A 21,931-nucleotide genomic window follows, 5' to 3' on the forward strand; every position below is an offset into this window, starting at 1 on the left:
TCTCCCCGTGGTCATTCATCCTTATGTTTATAGTTTTTTTACTAGGCACTGCTCTTAATAGCCAGTTTCCTACTCCACACTGATGAGGGGAAAATACTCCGAAACAGCTGTCTGTGGATAGATACCATGTTTTAGCATAAGTGGTTTTCCTTTTTGGATGTTGCCCTTCCCGTAGTTGTTCCTTCCCGGTGAAAGACCTGGCTATTTTTTGCTTGCGTTGAGAAACACGTGATGGTGTCTCCGCGGCTTTTCTACATGCATTTGCATATTTCCCATAAGGGATGGGGCAGTGTTCTGGATCACTGCGTTGAGAAACACGTGATGGTGTCTCCGCGGTGTTGGATGTTTTGTTCTCTCCGAGGTCATTCATCCTTATGTTTATAGTCCTTTTACTAGGTACTGGTCCCAATAGCCAGTTTCCTACACCACAATGATGAGGGGCAAATACCCCGAAACAGCTGTCTGTGGATGGATACCATGTTTTGGCATAGGTGGTTTTCCTTTTTGGATGCTGCCCTTCCTGTGGTTGTTCCTTCCCGGTGAAAGACCTGGCTATTTATTGCTTGCGTTGAGAAACACGTGATGGTGTCTCCGTGGCTTTTCTACATGTTCTGTGATAGTCTCAGGGTTCTATTTGAAACATAGAGAGCATCATGAAAACCAAGGAACACAACAGGCAGGTCCTTGATACTGTTGTGGAGAAGTTTAAAGCCGGATTTAGATACAAAATGATTTCCAAAACTTTAAACATCCTAAGGAGCACAGTGCAAGCGATCATATTGAAAAGGAAGGAGTATCATACCACTGCAAATCTACCAAGACCCGGCCGTCCCTCTAAACTTTAATCTCCAACAAGGAGAAGACTGAACAGAGATACAGCCAAGAGGCCTATAATCACTCTGGATGAACTGCAGAGATCTACAAGTGAAGTGGGACAGTCTGTCTATAGGACAACATTCAGTTGTACACTGCACAAATAGGGCCTTTATGAAAGATTGGCAAGAAGAAAGCCATTTATCCATAAAAAGTGTTGTTTAAAGTTTGCAACAAGCCACCTGGGAGACATACCAAACATGTGGAAGAAGGTGCTCTGGTCAGATGAAACCAAAATCGAACTTTTTGGCAACAATGCCAAACGATATGTTTGGCGTAAAAGCAACACAGCTCATCACCCTGAACACACCTTCCCCACTGTCAAACATGGTGGTGGCAGCATCATGGTTTGGGCCTGCTTTTCTTCAGCAAGGGCAGGGAAAATGGTTAAAATTGATGAGAAGCTGGATAGAGCCAAATACAGGACCATTCTTGAAGAAAACCTGTTGGAGTCTGCAAGAGACCTGAGACTTGGACGGAGATTTGTATTCCAACAAGACAATGATCCCAAACATAAAGCAAAATCTACAATGGAATGGTTCACAAATAAACTTATCCAGGGGTTAGAATGGCCAAGTCAAAATCCAGACCTCAATCCAATCGAGAATCTGTGGAAAGAGCTGAAAACTGCTGTTCACAAACGATCTCCATCAAACCTCACTGAGCTCGAGCTGTTTGCCAAGGAAGAATGGGCAAGAATATTAGTCTCTATGTACAAAACTGATAGGGACATACCTTACATTTGGTATCTTTATGTTTGAAGCATTATATGTGGGAAAAGGTTGAAACGTTCCAGGGGGCCGAATACCTTCACAAGGCACTGTATATATCTATTCGATCTATTCTATTCTAGCCTGTCAGTGTGATTTTACTGTACGCCGCACATGAATTTCAGGCATTTCAAAGGACACCAGTGTGTAAACATCGGACAGCACCACATGGTCCATGTGGTGTCTTATGCTTTTTCGCACCCACAGGCTTGCGTTGGCGAGACTAGGCTGATATACGTGTAAAATCGCAGCAAGCTGCAATTTCACATGCACGTAGAATAAGCCCGAGAAAAAATACAGTGATGTGAGCTGCCGCACAGATTAACACTAGTCCTAGTGCTATGAAATGTTTTCTCACATAGCACTCGCCCATATTCTATGGTAGTATGATCCCGGCCTAATTTACAGGTACGTGTCTAAACAAGCATGAGCTGGGCATAATGTACTGGTCACTACAATATACTTGTCACTACAATGGCAGTTAGCAATTTTCACTCAGCAACATCCACTGATGCTTGTTTCTGGGAAAAGCCCATGGAGTCAAAATCGTCTCTATACAAAAAATTAATTCCCAAAGGGGTATATTTTCAAAATGGGGTCACTTCAGGGAGGATTCTGCTTTTCTAGTTTTTTGTGGCTCTGCATATGGAGTGTGCAAACTATTCTAGGAAAATCTGCGCTCCATTAGGAAAATAGCGTTCCATGCCTCCTGAGTCCATCCGTATGGCTAAGCAGTACTGTACAGCCACATATGGGATATTTCTAAATTCAGCAGAAATTGTGGGATGAATTTTGTTGCCGTTTTTAATATTTTCCTAGTATGAAATTGTAAAATTTGGGGCTAACACACAATTTTGGTGGTAAAACTGTATATTATTCTTTCTTCACTGTCCAATGGTTTAAAATTCTGTGACACACCTGTGGTGTCAATATAATCACACCTAGATGAATTAATTGAGGGGTTTAGTTTGTAAAATGGGGTCACTTATTGGGTGTTCTGCTGTTCTTGCACCTCAAGGGCACAGCCAATATGACATGGCACCCTCAAATCAGTGCAGCAAACTCTGCACTATAATATTGTGCTTCTTCTCTTCTGAGCTTAGTACTGTACCTCAAAAGTAGTTTTCAACCACATGTTGAGTATCAGTGAACTCAGGAGAAAATGGACCCCAAAAAATTGTTTTCCAATTTCGCCTGTTACCGTTGTGAAAATACAAAATTTGGAGCTAAAAAAGATTTTTTGCAGGAAAAATGTCTTTAATTTTCTTTATTCCCACAGCTTAACGTTATAAACTTCTATGAAGCACCTCGGGGTTCAAGGTGTCAAATACACATCTAGATAAGTGTAGCACCTGCATCTCTGCCTGCAGTTCCTCTCTCCCTGCAGAGAAAACAGCATACTCACCGCTGAGGCTCCTGTCCTGTTCCTTCCGGGTCTGTTGCTGCCTGGGATGCATGCAATCCTAACAGGTCTCCAGGCACTGTGCTTAGGGCACGCCAGCGCACACTTCCTCTTTCTTAAAGGGGCTGCGTGCATTCCTCTAAAATGCTCCAAGCCAATAGCTGGAGGTCACTTACTTTTTAAACCGCCTCCTCCAACATGGAGGTGCCTGTGCAATGTTGAGAGCTTGTTCCTAACACTCTTGCCAGTTCTCAGGTCCCAGTACTTGCATCTCAGCCTGATGCACCCGTCAGTATTTCCTTCAATGGCAGACGAGCCAGCTGCACCCGCCATTGCTTCCTTCAATGGCAGATGAGCCAGCTGCACCCACCAGAGCTCACCGCAATGGCAGCTGAGCCAGCTGCACCTGCCAATGCTCACCTCAATGGTAGCCTAGCCAGCTGCACCTGCCAGTACTCATCTTCCAATCAGACTGTCCTGTCTGCACCTGTGGTTCCTGTCATCTTCTCTGCCTGCATGTGTTGAACATTCCCCTGGGCCATCCCAGCTACCTGTTCCTAGGGGTCAGCTGCCATCTACTCAAGGTCAATCCTGGAGTAGCACCTGGATCACTCCATTGTCTCTCTGCTGACTGAGGTGTCGTTAGCTGCTGTATTTCCAAGGTCAAATTGGCAGAGGCTCCTACTCACGCCCCTCCAGGTATTCCTTGGGCTTTGGCACAGTGGTTTTACCACCCAGCCCATTACAGTAAGTTTCCTAAGTGGTCTAGTTTCTAAAATAGTGTCACTTGATGGGGTTTCCACTGTTTAGGCACATCAGGGGCTCTCCAAACAGGACATGGCGTCCGCTAATAATGCCACCAAAGTTTACGTTCAAAAAATGAAATGGCATTCCTTCCCCTGCGAGCTGTGGTGTGTGCCGCCCAAACAGTAGATTTCCCCCACATATGGTGTTTCAGCATGCTCAGGAAAAACTACACAACAAATTGTATGGTCCATTTTCTCCTGTTACCCTTGCGAAAGTGAAAAAAAATAAGGTCTAAAGAAAATTAAATGTTTATTTTTTCCTTCCACGCTCCAAAAATTCCTGTGAACCTGAAGGGTTAATACATAGTGATGAGCGAAAATACTCGTTACTCGAGATTTCTCGAGCACGCTCAGGGGTCCTCCGACTATTTTTTAGTGCTTGGAGATTTAGTTTTTCTTGCCGCAGCTGAATGATTTACATCTGTTAGCCATCATAAGAACATGTGGGGGCTGCCTGGTTGCTAGGCAACCCACAGATGTACTTATGCTGGCTAACATGTAAATCATTCAGCTGTGGCAAGAAAAACTAAGTCTCCGAGCCCTAAAAAATACTCGGAGGACATCCGAGCATGCTATATTCGCTCATCAGTATTAATAAACTTCTTGAATTTTGTTTTGAGTACCTTGAGGAGTGCAGTTTTTAGAATGGTATAACTTTTTGGTATTTTCTGAATATCCCACATCTTGCTTCCCCACTTCACATGACCTCATGTATATCTTTAGGACCATGGGTATGATGGGGGCTTGTGTTTGAGGTTTGGGTCCTTGTATTTTCCATTCCCCCCCCCCCCCCTGAACCCCTCTCTGCAGGTCCAAATAATGTACTATTTTTTCATTTTCAGTTTTTCATTATTTTTTTCATTTTTTGTCATGTGCTTGATGTCTTGAACTGCCTAACATCTCTGCATGAAAGTTATGCACCTCATTGTGGGCTGTATGGTACTGTGATATCGACACTATCATGCATTTTGCAAAGTACTGCCAATAGTCTTTGTATTATCTACGGTGTTGCAGTTATAGAATTTTGACATCCTTGTCGTGGGTGTTACTTAGTTTGTGAGTTGTCATCTTCCCTACACTAGGGTATGACATATGTATAGGGACTCTTTGCATGTTTGCAATTTTTAAGTGTTTTTAATTGTTTTGTGTGTGTTTTTTCTTTGCGTGTATATATTTTCTGAGGTTTGTCAATAAAATACAACTTTGATATTGTTATTTGGGGAAGTGTTCCCATTTATGTGGGTATGATCTTTGTCTTGCTCTTCTTTTTGGTATTTTTTGTCATAGGCCCTTCAAAGTCACTTCAAATGTGAGGTGGTCCCTACAAAAAAAATTTTTTAAAATTTTGTTGTAAAAAAGAGAACTTGCTGATCAACTTTTAACTTTCATAACAAAAAAAGTATTTCAAGAATTGTGCTGATGTGAAGTAGACATGTGGGAAATGTTATTTATTAACTATTTTCTGCTATATGACTCTCTGATTTAAGGGCATAAAACTTAAGAGCTTGAAAATTGCAACATTTTAACATTTTTTACCAAATTTCCATTTTTTTCACAAATAAACGCAAATCATATCAAATAAATTTTACCACAATCATCATGTACAATATATCACAAGAAACCCATGTCAGAATAAGTGGGATCCATTGAAGATTTTCAGAGTTAGGCCGGGGACACACACAACGTATAAAAAATCGGTCCGTTTTTGACGGACAAGAATCGCAAAAAATTTTAAGAAAACAGTGATCCGTGTGCAGTGCGAGGATGCGATTTTCTCGCATCAAATGATCCTTGTGACATCCGTGTGACATCCGTATGGCATCCGTACTGCGTGTTTTTATCGCAGGCTTGCAAACCCGACATACGGCTATACAAGGGATCCATGTGAGAAAAAAAACAAACATATATACTGTCTATATATATATATATATATATATATATATATATATATATATATATATATATATATATATATATATATATATATATATATGTCAGTAGACACATATATGTATATATATTAATATTTCATCCAGCGCGATGTAGCAGAAAGCCGGTAATTCAATTACCGGCTTTTGCTTTCTCCTTCCTAAAACCCGACATGATAAGAGACCTGGTTTACATACAGTAAACCATCTCATATCACCATTTTTTTGCATATTCCACACTACTAATGTCAGTAGTGTGTCTATGCAAAATTTGGCCGTTCTAGCTAGTAAATTAAGGAATTAAATGGCGGAAAAAATTGGCGTGGGCTCCCGCACAATTTTCTCCGCCAGAGTAGTAAAGCCAGTGACTGAGGGCAGATATTAATAGCCTGGAGAGGGTCCATGGTTATTGCCCCCCCCCCCTGGCTAAAAACACCTGCCCCCAGCCACCCCAGAAAAGACACATCTGGAAGATGCGCCTATTCTGGCACTTGGCCACTCTCTTCCCATTTCTGTGTAGCGGTGGGATATGGGGTAATGAAGGGTTAATGCCACCTTGCTATTGTAAGGTGACATTAAGCCAAATTAATAATGGAGAGGCGTCAATTATGACACCTATCCATTATTAATCCAATACTAGGAAAGGGTTAAAAAAAACACAAACACATTATTAAAAATTATTTTAATGAAATAAAAACAAAGGTTGTTGTAATATTTTATTGAACGCCCAATCCACTCCCTGAAGACCCTCGATCTGTAACAAAAAAAACATAATAAACCAACAATATCCTTACCTTCCGCAGATCTGTAAAGTCCAACGATGTAAATCCATCTGAAGGGGTTAAAATATTTTGCAGACACGAGCTTTGCTAATGCAACATTGCTCATGTCTGCAAAACCCCGGGGAATGTAGGTAAAGTAGGTCAATGACCTATATTTACCTGCATTTGCGGTGAGGCGCCCTCTGCTGGCATTTTCTAGATCGTGGGAACTTTCCTAGAAAGCTCCCAGGCTCGAGATCATAAAAGGGCGCCCTCTGCTGGTTGTCCTCATATGAACTCGAGCCAGGGAACTTTCTAGGAAAGTTCCCACGATCTAGGAACAGCCAGCAGAGGGCGCATCACCGCAAATGAAGGTAAATATAGGTCAATGACCTACTTTACCTACATTCCCCGGGGTTTTGCAGACATGAGCTGCTGCATTAGCAAAGCTCGTGTCTGCAAAATATTTTAACCCCTTCAGATGGATTTACATCGTTGGACTTTACAGATCTGCGGAAGGTAAGGATATTGTTTTATTTATTATGTTTTTTTTGTTACAGAACGAGGGTCTTCAGTGAGTGGATTGGGCGTTCAATAAAATATTACAACAACCTTTGTTTTTATTTCATTAAAATAATTTTTAATAATGTGTTTGTGTTTTTTTAACCCTTTCCTAGTATTGGATTAATAATGGATAGGTGCCATAATTGACGCCTCTCCATTATTAATTTGGCTTAATGTCACCTTACAATAGCAAGGTGGCATTAACCCTTCATTACCCCATATCCCACCGCTACACGGGAATGGGAAGAGAGTGGCCAAGTGCCAGAATAGGCGCATCTTCCAGATGTGCCTTTTCTGGGGTGGCTGGGGGCAGATGTTTTTAGCCAGGGGGGGCCAATAACCATGGACCCTCTCCAGGCTATTAATATCTGCCCTCAGTCACTGGCTTTACTACTCTGGCGGAGAAAATTGTGCGGGAGCCCACGCCAATTTTTTCCGCCATTTAACCCTTTATTTTAATAGCTAGAACGGCCAAATTTTGCACATACACACTACTAACATTAGTAGTGTGGAATATGCAAAAAAAATGGTGATATGAGATGGTTTACTGTATGTAAACCATGTCTCATATCATGTCGGGTTTTAGGAAGGAGAAAACAAAAGCCGGTAATTGAATTACCGGCTTTAAAGCTGTCTAGCGCTGGAAGAAATATTAATATATATACATATACAGTGGGGCAAAAAAGTATTTAGTCAGTCAGCAATAGTGCAAGTTCCACCACTTAAAAAGATGAGAGGCGTCTGTAATTTACATCATAGGTAGACCTCAACTATGGGAGACAAACTGAGAAAAAAAAATCCAGAAAATCACATTGTCTGTTTTTTTAACATTTTATTTGCATATTATGGTGGAAAATAAGTATTTGGTCAGAAACAAACAATCAAGATTTCTGGCTCTCACAGACCTGTAACTTCTTCTTTAAGAGTCTCTTCTTTCCTCCACTCATTACCTGTAGTAATGGCACCTGTTTAAACTTGTTATCAGTATAAAAAGACACCTGTGCACACCCTCAAACAGTCTGACTCCAAACTCCACTATGGTGAAGACCAAAGAGCTGTCAAAGGACACCAGAAACAAAATTGTAGCCCTGCACCAGGCTGGGAAGACTGAATCTGCAATAGCCAACCAGCTTGGAGTGAAGAAATCAACAGTGGGAGCAATAATTAGAAAATGGAAGACATACAAGACCACTGATAATCTCCCTCGATCTGGGGCTCCACGCAAAATCCCACCCCGTGGGGTCAGAATGATCACAAGAACGGTGAGCAAAAATCCCAGAACCACGCGGGGGGACCTAGTGAATGAACTGCAGAGAGCTGGGACCAATGTAACAAGGCCTACCATAAGTAACACACTATGCCACCATGGACTCAGATCCTGCAGTGCCAGACGTGTCCCACTGCTTAAGCCAGTACATGTTCGGGCCCATCTGAAGTTTGCTAGAGAGCATTTGGATGATCCAGAGGAGTTTTGGGAGAATGTCCTATGGTCTGATGAAACCAAACTGGAACTGTTTGGTAGAAACACAACTTGTCGTGTTTGGAGGAAAAAGAATACTGAGTTGCATCCATCAAACACCATACCTACTGTAAAGCATGGTGGTGGAAACATCATGCTTTGGGGCTGTTTCTCTGCAAAGGGGCCAGGACGACTGATCCGGGTACATGAAAGAATGAATGGGGCCATGTATCGTGAGATTTTGAGTGCAAACCTCCTTCCATCAGCAAGGGCATTGAAGATGAAACGTGGCTGGGTCTTTCAACATGACAATGATCCAAAGCACACCACCAGGGCAACGAAGGAGTGGCTTCGTAAGAAGCATTTCAAGGTCCTGGAGTGGCCTAGCCAGTCTCCAGATCTCAACCCTATAGAAAACCTTTGGAGGGAGTTGAAAGTCCGTGTTGCCAAGCGAAAAGCCAAAAACATCACTGCTCTAGAGGAGATCTGCATGGAGGAATGGGCCAACATACCAACAACAGTGTGTGGCAACCTTGTGAAGACTTACAGAAAACGTTTGACCTCTGTCATTGCCAACAAAGGATATATTACAAAGTATTGAGATGAAATTTTGTTTCTGACCAAATACTTATTTTCCACCATAATATGCAAATAAAATGTTAAAAAACAGACAATGTGATTTTCTGGATTTTTTTTCTCAGTTTGTCTCCCATAGTTGAGGTCTACCTATGATGTAAATTACAGACGCCTCTCATCTTTATAAGTGGTGGAACTTGCACTATTGCTGACTGACTAAATACTTTTTTGCCCCACTGTATGTGTCTCAATGACATATATATATATATATATACCTATTCTATGTGTACACATTTATTCGACCTATTATATTCTAAGCTGTCAGTGTGATTTTACTGTACACCGCACTGAATTGCCGGCTTTTCTCTCTAACAGCGCTGCGTATTCCTCGCAAGTAACACTGCTGGTCCGTGTGTGATCCGTATTTTTGGGGCTTCCATAGACTTTCATTGGCGATTCTCGGCCGAGAAACACTGACAATCGCAGCATGCTGCGATTTCACTCGGATCCTGAATACGGCCAAGAAAATATCGTATGATGGGAGCTGCCCCATTGATTAACATTGGGACGAGTGCTATGCGATTTTTTAGCGCATTGCACACGTCCGTATTACGGTCTAGTGTGACCCCGGGCCTTATGACCGCATAAAGTGTCAGTAGTCAGAATTGTAAAAAATGGCCTGGTCAGGAAGGTGAAAACAGGCTTCAAGCCAAGGGGTTAAGAATATGTATCAGTACCTGGTTTAATTAGTAGTGATATCTAAGTGCTAAATTTCCTCTTAAGTTACCTTGAGGTAAAACCTGTTCAAGCACCTGTTTCGAAAAATTCATCATTAAGAAAGAGAAAGAAATAAAGACAAAAAAAATGCTGTTCATAGGAAAAGTATAAAAAGGTGATAATTGTAGTTGATTAGAAGAAATTTTGTATTTATTATGTTCACATTAAGGTAAAGCAATACACTGGACTCATGCGTTTGTTATATACATGTTATGCTTGAATGTTATCAAAATGTATTCAACTGAAAATTAAATATTATAGCATCACATAAAAATGCGTTTTCTTAATACACTGATATAGAATAACATGAAGGTGTTTACTGTCCTGATGCAAAATTAGCTGAAGATGTGACATGCCCAAAAGCTATGCGATCCAACTTGTACCTTATTTACCATCATCTGGTGAGCCTCCAGCACAATTTACAGGCACTGAAGCTTGTAACATGTCATCTTGATTTGGTGGCTAAGTTTTTGCTTGTAGGATCTTAATGATTTGAACTTCTTTTAAATGGTACTTGACTTTTTTCTTCATTTAAATCACAGAAAATATTAGAAAATATCCCTTTGGGGTTTTTCATTACAAATTTGTATTCTTATTGAGTCATGTAAACAAAACATTATTTGTAATATTTATTAGATGCTTTCAAGAATTTTCTCAATATGCCTTTCTTTTTTTTAAACCACTCTAGCAGAAGTCTTTCCTTAAGCAAGTGTAGATTGCTGTGGGGAAGGAATGGAAATAGTGAATTTTATGAACAAATGTTGCCAAACTGTCATTTAAGATTAGGATAGTGCACAGTGATGCAGTTCTAAAATTGTAAAATATACAGTAAATATATTTATCAACGAAAGCTGTTGGATATGTTAGTGATCTACAACAGAATGCAGCTGATAATTTGACTTACAAGATTTGATTAAAGAGCCAAAGCTGTTTCATTGTCTCCTATCAAAACACTGAAATCCTATTATGACCTTTCGACCTTGTCAGCTGTTATGGCCTATTTGACACTGATTTTCTACAAGGTTCAGAGTTAACTCTCTATGGCTCAGTACATTACTTTTATTGGGATGTTAATTCCAGTAGGTGCTAATCTCATCAAGATTTCCAACCATTTTATTTCGAAGACTGTTCTGATTTGTTTTTCTTCCATTTCACAGCAGTATTAAATACCAAACCTTCTCAGATATGGAAGTTCATTAGAGATATGTCTTTGATGGCAGCCCTTTCAGGGCTTCAGTTTCAAATACCTTGATGTAAAGCTTAAGAAGCCATTGTGTTGTAAGCCCTCCTTGATGTGCCTTATTTAGATCTGCATAGTAAATCAAGGAAAGTAAATAACAAGGCAGCAGATGGAAGCATGGAGATAAGGCCAGTGAACAATTGTATTTGTATTTTGTTATGATGTTGACAGGAGCTAAAATTCACTAATCTAGTTCAACTGATCTGCATTTCAAAGAAATCTCATTTAGCTGCAACTTGAAGGCTTGAAGGATAAAGTTCTTTTATTGCAGCTTTTGTTGCATTCTTCCTTAATTTATATGGTCAAGATTGTGCTTTGCTAAGTTAAAGAAGCATGCATGTTATAAAGGGCATTAAAATACAACAGCGGTAATGTCTAGAGTTTAAATTTAGAGTAATTACATTTTTTACACTGTTCTGCAAAGTTTACAAAATAGTTATCCATGCAAAGCTGTCTCAGCAGTCTGAAATAAAGCTCTGGGTTGAAAACTATGCTAGTAATATATGCATTATTTCAATTTACAGATATTTATATCTGCTTGGTATAAATATGTGATTTTTTTTCTGCAATGAAAAATGCAATGCAATTCGTTCGTTGTTGCTGTCTATTAATTATGTTTCAGTATGTAGAATTTAAATTGTTTGATCATTGCTGCAGCAATTATTATTTTTTATTTTTTAAATGTTCAATGTGGCCACCAATTCTTCCTGTATTGTGTGGATAAGAGATGCCATTGTGCAGGCTTCACTAGATGGCAGTAGAGAGGAAGCAGGTCTGCACCTAAGGCCAGTCTCACACGTCCAGATAATTCCGGTACCGGAAAAATCGGTACCGGAATTATCCGTGTGTCCGTGTGCTTACTTTGAACATCAGTGTGGCACACGTGCGGCAGCCGTGTGCTGACTGGGTACCACACGGAGCGTGCAGGAGACAGCGCTAGAAATAAGCGCTATCCCCTGCATCTGGTGCTGAAGCCGCCATTCATATCTTCTCTCCAGCAGCGTTCGCCGGAGAGAAGATATGAAAAATCCTTTTTTTTTTTTGTCCTCGTGTTTAAAATAAAGATCCCTGTCGCCACCCCCCTCCCACCCCCTGTGCGCCCACCCGCTGTTACTAAAATACTCACCCGGCTCCCTCAAAGTGTCCTCTCCGCGCTGCACCTTCTCCAGTATGAGCAGTCACGTGGTGCCGCCAATTACAGTCATGAATATGCGGCTCCACCCCTATGGGAGGTGGAGCCGCATATTCATGACTGTAATCGGCGGCACCATGTGACCGCTCATGCAGGAGAAGCTGGTGCTGAGAGGAAGCTGCGAGGGAGCCGGGTGAGTATTTTAGTAACAGCGGGCGGGTGCACAGGGGGTGGGAGGGGGAGGGGACAGGGATCTTTATTTTAAACACGAAAAAAAAAAGGATTTTTCATATCTTCTCTCCAGCGAACGCTGGAGTAACTATGTTACTATGTTACTATGTCTCCGTGTTTTGCACACGGACACACGGTCCGTGAAAACATGATGACATGTGCAGAGACACATTGATTTCAATGTGTCTAAGTGAGTCAGTGTCTCCGGTACGTGAGGAAACTGACACCTCACGTACCTGAGCCACTGACATGTGAAACCGGCCTAACAGAGTTAACCTGCAGTGCTACAGTGACGCTACCACAGGGGGCAGCAGAATAGTCAAAACAAGCAGGGCCAAATCCTAGACTGTAACATAGTACCAATGGAAAAAGCAAACTCGAGGTCAGAGACAAGCCAGGGGGTCAGTAACAGTCACGAGTGGGCAGCAAGGTGGTGCAGTGTTTAGCACCGCAGCCTTGCAGCACTGGAGTATTGGGTTCAAGCCCCACCAAGGACAACATCTGCAAAGAGTTTGTATGTTCTCTCCGTGTTTGCGTGAGCTTCCTCTGGGTACTCCAGTTTCCTCCCACATTCCAAAGACATACTGATAGGGAATTTAGATTGTGAGCCCCAACGGGGACAGCGATGATAATGTGTGCAAACTGTAAAGCGCTGCTGAATATGTTAGTGCTATATAAAAATAAAGGTTATTATTAAAAATAACATTAACAATACAATAATTAAAGCAAAATAAGATGACCCTGCTCGTGAGAGCTTACAATCTACAATGAGGTGGGGGAGATACAAAGTACAGGTGTGTATTTACAATGATGTATTTACAATCATGGTCCAGCCATCTTTAGGGGTTGGGGAATAGATGGGGATAGTGAATGGGCTACACACACACAAACATAACATAACTTTGATTATTTGATTATTATTACTAAGCCAAAAGACAAATGACAGAAACAGGCCAGGATACACACCAAGTCAAACCGGGGAGTCTGCAAACTAAAGAGAAACACTGAGTCAAGATGGAAACAGGGGAAAACAAAGACATGGGTTCAGACAGCAAACACAGCAGGACAAATTGTAGCAATCAGAGTCAGATTACAGCAGCACTAGGCAGAAACTATAACCAAGGTGATCTGCAGGACAGAGGGATGCTGAATAGAAAACCTGAGACCAGACTGAGGCTGAGAAAAGTTAACCCTTGACATGACCAAACCGGGAAAATGGAAGACAGGACTCAAAAACCCTGTCTGGATCATGACAGTACCCTCCTCTCAAGGAGGGACCACCGGACCCCCAGGTTTTTCAGGATAATATATATGAAATGCCTCAACTAATCTATCAGCAGGGACAGATCGCGACGGGACCAAAAATTGATCCTCAGGACTGTAAGGCCTCCAAATGACCAAATACTGAAGAGAATCGCGGACCATGTGAGAATCCACAATTTAGTTCAACTTCATACTCAGGGTACCGTCACACAGTGCAATTTTCATCGCTACGACGGCACGATTTGTGACGTTCGAGCGATATAGGTACGATATCGCAGTGTGTGACACGCTCCTGCGATCCGGGACCCCGCTGTGAATCGTACGTCGTAGCACATCGTTTGAAACTTTCTTTCGTCGTCTAGTGTCCCGCTGTGGCGGCATGATAGCATAGTGTAACAAAGGTGTGCACGATATTGTATACGATGTAAAGGGCGGAGGAGTTGGCTACGTAGGAGCGCTGAATTCTCCACCTCCCAAGTGCTGATTGGGCGGTACAATACTGTGCGCTCATTCGACAAAGGACTATTGTTCCCAGCGGATAAAACCGGAGCTCTCGAGCGCGCTATTCATTTCTCTCTGTAGCACGTGCTGTAAACAGAACTCCTAAATTCGCTGGATTTCCTGGACTTTTCTTCTACTACTAGACTTTTTCCGCAAAAGGTATGTATAACGCTTCAGCGTAGCATATGTTGCGCTTCAACGTGGATAAACGCTGTAGCGTGGTCGATTGTTCCTTTATGGAGAGTAGGGTAGGCCTGAGAACCTCAGGTACACAGCTGTAGCGTGGCCCAATTAACTCTTTTACAGATCGAGATGGTTGACTGCTCCATTTAATACCAGTAGTAAAATATATAGTTATTAGATCAATGGTCAGAACATTGTTTTGTAAGCACGTGTATTTATTGTACGTTTGATTTCTTTTTAGGAACTATGCTCACTTCCGATGAGAGTTCTGTTGTTGCTGCTGCCCTGGTGTTTCAGGCAGCACGTCTCCAAGAGGAGAGACGTCCTAAACGAAAACGTCGCATGTGGACCCGGAGCTGGCTGCAGAAAAGATCCTCATTGTCACACATGGGTCTCATAAGAGAGTTACGTGACAATAACCCTCATGATTTCAGAAACTACCTTCGGATGTCGGAGGAATCCTTCAAAATAATACTGTCTGCTGTTATGCCACTCATACAAAGGTGTGATACGCCGATGCGTGCAGCCGTGCCCGTGGATGAAAGGTTGGCGGTGACACTGCGGTTCCTGGCAACAGGAAGGTCTCTTCAGGATTTGCAGTTTTCCGCTGCTGTTTCCAGACCTTTCCTGAGCATTGTGATTCCGGAGACATGCGAGACCATTGTGCGCAGCTTAAGGCATTATATGGAGGTACTACTATATTTTATTGGCTGCTGTGTTATGTCGATATATTATACTAGCTATTTAACCCGTTCTACGCCCTGTTTACGCGCATTTCTATTGGTATATGTTCTACATCCTATCATGTGCTGCTCCCATCCTGCGTCCCCATTCAGACATGTGCTGCTGTGATCCTGCGCCTCCATTCTGACATGTGCTGCTACCATTTTGCGGCTCCATTCTGATATGTGCTGCTCCAACCCTGCGCCACCCTTCTTTTATTTGATGCTCCCAACCTAATTTTATTGATTATATAATTTAGATATATTGTTTAGCACACCCTCTGAGTCACCGAAGCCATCTGATAAAATGGCTGCCTGCATACTCAGGGTTGTTGACTTTGTTATACCCATACTGCGCCTCATTCACTGTAGGATGTCCACATGAGAGTGTATGTGCATAATATATTTGACCTAATTTGTACATGTTTCCTTCTCATCTTGCAGTTTCCCAAGACGGCGGATGAGTGGAAGAGGATTGCTTCCGATTTTGATGAGCTGTGGCAGTTTCCAAACTGCGGTGGTGCATTAGATGGAAAGCATGTGCGCATCACGCAACCAGCCAAATCTGGATCCTTCTTTTTCAACTACAAAGGATATTTCAGTGTGATCCTCATGGCCCTTGTCAATGCGAACTATGAGTTTGTCGATGTGGATGTTGGCATGAATGGTCGAGTCTCCGACGGTGGTGTTTTTGAACACACTTCATTTGGGGAAAGCTTGAGGAACAATGAACTGCTGTTGCCACTAAATGAAGACACAAAAGCAAACCTAAATTTTGTCTTCATCGCTGATGAAGCTTTCCCTCTTCATCCACATTTGCTGAAGCCATTTGCACAGAGAACACTCACACCGGAGCGCAGAATATTTAATTACCGGTTGTCGAGGGCCCGTCGTGTGGTTGAAAATGCCTTTGGGATTATGGCAAATCGGTTTAGAGTGTTCCACACAGCTATCAACTTGAAGCTGCCGTCTATAGACTTTGTGGTTTTGGCATGCTGTGTGCTCCATAATTTCCTGAGACGTCATGATACGAGCTCCTATTCTCCTCCTTCGTTTATTGATGCAGTGGACGCAAGAACCGGAGATATTGTGCCCGGGGAATGGCGTACACAACCTGATAATTTTACAGCTCTTCAAGCACTTGGATCTGGCAGGCAGGCAGACGATGCAAGGGACTGTCGCGAAAAATACTGTCAGTACTTTAATGGTTCTGGAGCTGTACCCTGGCAGGATCGCGCCGTATAAAAAAAAAATTTTTTTTGCTTTGCTGTCATATAAACCTCTCTAACTTAAAGTAAATGTGATGCCTATTAAATGGTGCTGTTAACCCTTATAGCTTGGTAAACATTAAAGAAAGAATGCGAAGATTTTTGGTTTTTTTGGTAACAATTTCTTGGTTTAAAATTAATTAACAACTAAATATAACATAACCAAAAAAAAAAAAATTATCTCCTTCCACGGCCCAAGAGGTGTAGCAGCGTCACGCCCTGCTGCTCTACTTGAGCCTGGAGGAGCGCTGCTGTCTGCTGCAGGAGCGCTGCTGTCCGCTCCAGGCGCAATTGTCTCGCCAGGAGCTCTCTTACGGTGGGCGGTTCTGTGGATAGAAGAGGTTGGAGAACCAACGTTGAATCCGCTGAAAATACATCTCGACCTCTGTGGCAGGACCAAATTTTGTGTGTTGTAAATTTCTATTTGGTCTGGCACCACAGGGCAATGTTAATTTTATTAAATTTTACAGTTTTAGTTGTCTATTGTGACATCCAGCAGAAAACCACTCGTATTATGTTGATACTTACGGAGAAGGGACGCCGGTTCCTCATTGTCAGAACCAGAGGTGCTAATTTCCCATCCCAGCGATCTTGACAGTGCTGCAGCACCGAAAAGGAAATAATAACAGATCTGGTTAACTATGGAACACGCCGTTGGGAAGCGCTCGCTGTTTTGGTCACTTACGTATGTTAGCTTCTGGGGAGAATGGCGCCGACCCGGGGGAGGAAGAGGAGTGTCGGAAGGGAGGTGTTGAGGGTGGTGTAGGGGTGCGAGGCCGTCTGCTGTCTGGTGGAGGCGTGGTAGGCCGCTGTGTCATTACTGCGTCTGTAATGTATTCAAATATTACCGCTACCCTCTTATGTCCCTTATGCAGTTGAAAAACTGTAATCAATGATTGTTAACTTACGTGACGTCCCGGGCTCTGGGCTCCCGCTGGTGGTGGATGCTGTGGTGCTTCTGGCAATGGCAGGTACCTGTTGCCGCCGCTGTCTCTCTACACATAAAGTTAACAAACGCAATCTTTAAATACACATGTAGAGTGCTGCAGATCAAAGCTAACAATATACTGAAACATAAAATTTATATAACACTTCACAGGGGTGCGAGGGTGCATGGTCGCAACAGATGGTGGAGGCGTGTTAGGCCGCTGGGTCATTACTGCGTCTGTAATGTCTTCAAATATTTCAGCTACCCTGTTATGTCCCGTGTGATGTTAAAAAAAATGCAATCAATGATTGTAAACTTACGTGATGTCCCGGACTGTGGACTCCCACTGGTTTGTGAAGATGGGGTACTGGTGTCAATGGTGGGTCTCACTTGCCGCCGCCGCTGTCTCTCTACACCTAAAGTAAAGAATCACAATGTTTACACACAAATGTTGAGTGCTGCAGATCAAAGCTTACAATATACTGAAACATAAAATAGAGATCACACTTTACAGGGGTGCGATACTCTGACATGTCTGTGGGCTCTGGTGTTCAATGGTCTTCCTGTCTTTGGAAAACGTATCATTTCATCAGTAGGCCACCCTCCTCCGATAATATTTTTGGTCAATTGAGAAACTAAAAATTACGGACATCTTAATAATTTCAAGATGGTGGTTGAGATTAGGGAACCCGACAAGTTTTCTCACGGACAACGCATATTCTGCTTGGAAAATAACTAAATTTTTAAAAAACGGGGCATGTGTTTTAATGCATTTGAGGTGAAGTTGGCAACCATGAGCGCAAGCCTCCCTCACAAACCCCCCCCCTCCTGACAGCGTGCATCTCCCAATCCCCCCATACTAGTACTTGCCTCGCCTTGCCTCCGCAAGCAACTCAGCAAACATTTGTGGCGTTTTATAGCGGAGGTCAGCCCATTTTTTACGCAGTTGAAGCTGACTGCGGCAGACGCCAAACCTCCTCTCCATCATTCTGGCTATGTGGCCAAGCACTTCCCGCTTGTGGATGTGTGGGTGGGCAGGGCGGCTTTCCTGACCCTCATAATCCAGGGCATCCATCTGACTAATAAAAAAAAGGAGCTCTGGCTGCCCCAGAGGAGCAGAACGCAATCTCGCCGCCATTTTAGATGGAATGACCCTGAACAGCAACGCCCACAGGAGGAGGTTGACTACGCCGTCCTGCCGCCAGATCGGCTTCGCAATAGCGTTGCAGTTTATGGACAGCGTCACATTTGTGACGCATGAGCGGTACGGAATGAACGCACATAGTAAATGCCGTTTTAAGGATGGTTATATAACGCCGGAGCGGCACGTAAATGTACGCTCGTGGTCTATGACGGCGTGATGACGTTACAGCGTTCCGGCGTGCCTGCGCTAGCTTGTTTTGGATCCCTGACATCCTGATAATGGCTGCCAGTCGCCGTGATCCTCCTATGGGCATCCCAGAGCTCAAGTTCCTTATTGGAACAATGGATAGGATGCAGTATGAAACAACAGGGCTGGTGCTGCACCGCAACCAGCACAAGGACGAAGTTGTCCGTGTGGTGTCTGAGGGCCTCAGGAAGCGGTTTGGGATAACTCGCAGTAAGGCCCAGATTGTGAAAAAATGGGGCGATCTGAAGTCCAAAAGCCCAGAGCGCCTGCAGGAGCTTCGCAAGGAGATTCGCAGAGGTCAGTACGCAGGTACCCAAAATTTGGGCACGCAGAAGGGTTAATTGGGTGATTCATGGGAATGGGGGGTACGCTGCATGGATTTGCATAGGCCTTTGGGCCAGTATGAACGTTGCAGAGCCACAAAGTGTCACAGCTATGTGGCAGTTTGAACGTTGCAGAGCCACTATGTGTCACATCTATGGGACAGTTTGAACGTTGCAGAGCCACTATGTGCCACATCTATGGGACAGTTTGAACATTGCAGAGCCACTATGTGCCACATCTATGGGTCAGTTTGAACGTTGCAGAACCACTATGTGTCACAGCTATGGGGCAGTTTGAACGGTGAAGAGCACTATGTGGCACAGCGTTCTGCTGACCAAACTTTTTTTTTTCCTTCACAGAGGCCAAGAGACAGCGCCGCCGCCACAAGGCTTCCCACACGGCCTCTTCTGTCCCAATGCCCTCCGGGTCAACAACAGATCCTAGTAGGTTCATACAATAATGTGATGAGGATTTGGTGGCAGGTCCCCTAGATCCCCCCCCCCCCACCTGCAGTCACTGTTGCCATTTATGTTTAAAAATTTTTATTTTTTTCCCTTCACAGAGGCAAAAACACAGCGTCGCAGCCACGAGGCTTCCCACCCCGCCTCCGATGTCCGTGCGCCCTCAGGGTCAACGGCTCAACACCCTAGTAGGTTCACACAATAATGTGATGAGGATTTGGTGGCAGGTCCCCTCTTCCCTCTTCTAAAACATTATTTATTTATGAATGCTGACAGCACCTTTTTTTCCATTAAAAGAGGCAAAGAAACAGCGCCGCCACCCCGAGGCATCCCAGTCACCGCAGTACTGTCCCCCTGATGCTCTTCCGGGCTTCTCTCTTTCGGAGAATATGTCCCCAGATGAGGTCTTGCCACGTAAGTTTTCCCTACACGTTAAAGATTGTCACTCACTGCCTCTCTCTATGTTAAGGTACCGTCACACTTAGCGACGCTGCAGCGATACCGACAACGATCCGGATCGCTGCAGCGTCGCTGTTTGGTCGCTGGAGAGCTGTCACACAGACCGCTCTCCAGCGACCAACGATCCCGAGGTCCCCGGTAACCAGGGTAAACATCGGGTAACTAAGCGCAGGGCCCGCTTAGTAACCCGATGTTTACCCTGGTTACCATCGTAAAAAAACAAACAGTACATACTTACATTCAGCTGTCTGTCCCTTGCCGTCTGTTTGCTGCACTGACTGCTGGCCGTAAAGTGAAAGCAGAGCACAGCCACAGCGGTGAGTCACCGCTGTGTGACTCACCGCTGTGCTGTGCTTTCACTTTCACTTTGCGGCCAGCAGTCAGTGCAGCAAACAGACGGCAAGGGACAGACAGCTGAATGTAAGTATGTACTGTTTGTTTTTTTACGATGGTAACCAGGGTAAACATCGGGTTACTAAGCGCGGCCCTGCGCTTAGTTACCCGATGTTTACCCTGGTTACCAGTGAAGACATCGCTGAATCGGTGTCACACACACCGATTCAGCGATGTCTGCGGGGAGTCCAGCGACGAAATAAAGTTCTGGACTTTCTTCCCCGACCAGCGACAGCACAGCAGGGGCCTGATCGCTGCTGCCTGTCACACTGGACGATATCGCTAGCGAGGACGCTGCAACGTCACGGATCGCTAGCGATATCGTCTAGTGTGACGGTACCTTAACCCTGTACAGCAAGGGCCGTTTCAGAGCCTTCCGCCGCCTCAGATGTTTCATTCATCCTGTACGCTATTATGGGGATGTGATCACAGCCCACTATCAGGATAATACTGTGGTATTAATGTTAGGTTTTTATGCTTTGTCACCAACAGCAGCCGGCAGTGTGACCATCCTGGATGTAAAAGCCAGGATTGAAAGGCTGTGCGAGACTCTGGCGCACATTCACAAGCAGCAGAATCTGGCAATCGTAGAGTTGCAGAAGATAAAGGACATGTGCCACCAGTTGTAGGGGGGACAATACTAAATAGTATTACTGGTTTTAAAAATGTTATGTTGTTAAATTAAAAAAAATTATTTAAACTAATATTCATTTTTTCTTTGTTTTAGTTAAGTTTACATTAGTTTGTTACGTTAATTTGTGCCCTCATATAGTGCTGTGATCGAGACACACCAATCAAAAACTAGTGATAGAATTTCTAACAAAAGCTTTTATTTGAAACATTATTTTAAAAAGACAATATAATAAAAAGGAATGTAAAAGAAGTGAGGCAATCACATATTATGATACGACGATTGTTCCGGCTGATAACTTTGGTGCCTGATGGGCGAAGCCATATGTGAAGGTATTGGCGTGTAGGAGTTATTAGGGGGTGGCTGGCCGAACTGGGAAACGTGAGCATTGTGTCGCATCGATGTCTGACACTGTGACCAACCATTGTAATTTGATGGCTCTGTCCGCTGTATTGGCCGGGAAGAGACCAAACAAGTGTTCTTGTCCAAATCGCCATCTGTACCCTTGTTTACTGCTTCCATAATCAGACGCTCTGCTAGTGTTCTTTGGTTCTCGTCCATTTTGGCCAGTTTGTCAACCACATAGTGTCCAAACCCCGCAACGCAGGGCTAACATTGCTTGTCAACACCTTCTTTGCTAGGCTCAATAGTTCATGCGAGGCGTCTGAGGTGGCTTTCCGTTTTCTTGGACCTTGCCTCGATTGAGTCCTGGCAGGTGCAGCCTCCACTAAATCAGTTGTCGTGCAGTCCTGTGAACAGTCCAGTGTACTGTCCTGCGCACTGTCATCCTGGGGGGGAAAAAAAAAAAGTTATGAACCCGGCAACAAAAAGTTGTACCACCATAACCGCATCCAAACTATATATTCGTAGTAGGTAAAAAAAGGTTATA

The 21,931-nt window shown here is 43.5% G+C and overlaps 1 protein-coding gene across 1 annotated transcript; it reads right to left on the reverse strand.

Moving 5' to 3' along the window:
- Positions 1 to 16,633: 16,633 nt before the first annotated feature.
- Positions 16,634 to 21,603, reverse strand: LOC138674501 (histone H3.v1-like). Its single transcript, XM_069762333.1, has 6 exons — positions 21,546 to 21,603; positions 17,705 to 17,800; positions 17,365 to 17,451; positions 17,142 to 17,282; positions 16,985 to 17,056; positions 16,634 to 16,782 (listed from the first exon to the last, which is right to left on the reverse strand). The coding sequence occupies exons 1-6, from the start codon at positions 21,601 to 21,603 to the stop codon at positions 16,634 to 16,636; spliced, it is 603 nt and encodes a 200-aa protein (XP_069618434.1).
- Between the last annotated feature and the right edge of the window lie 328 nt (positions 21,604 to 21,931).

Source organism: Ranitomeya imitator, chromosome 4, assembly GCF_032444005.1.
Source record: "Ranitomeya imitator isolate aRanImi1 chromosome 4, aRanImi1.pri, whole genome shotgun sequence".
NCBI classification, from domain to species: domain Eukaryota; kingdom Metazoa; phylum Chordata; class Amphibia; order Anura; family Dendrobatidae; genus Ranitomeya; species Ranitomeya imitator.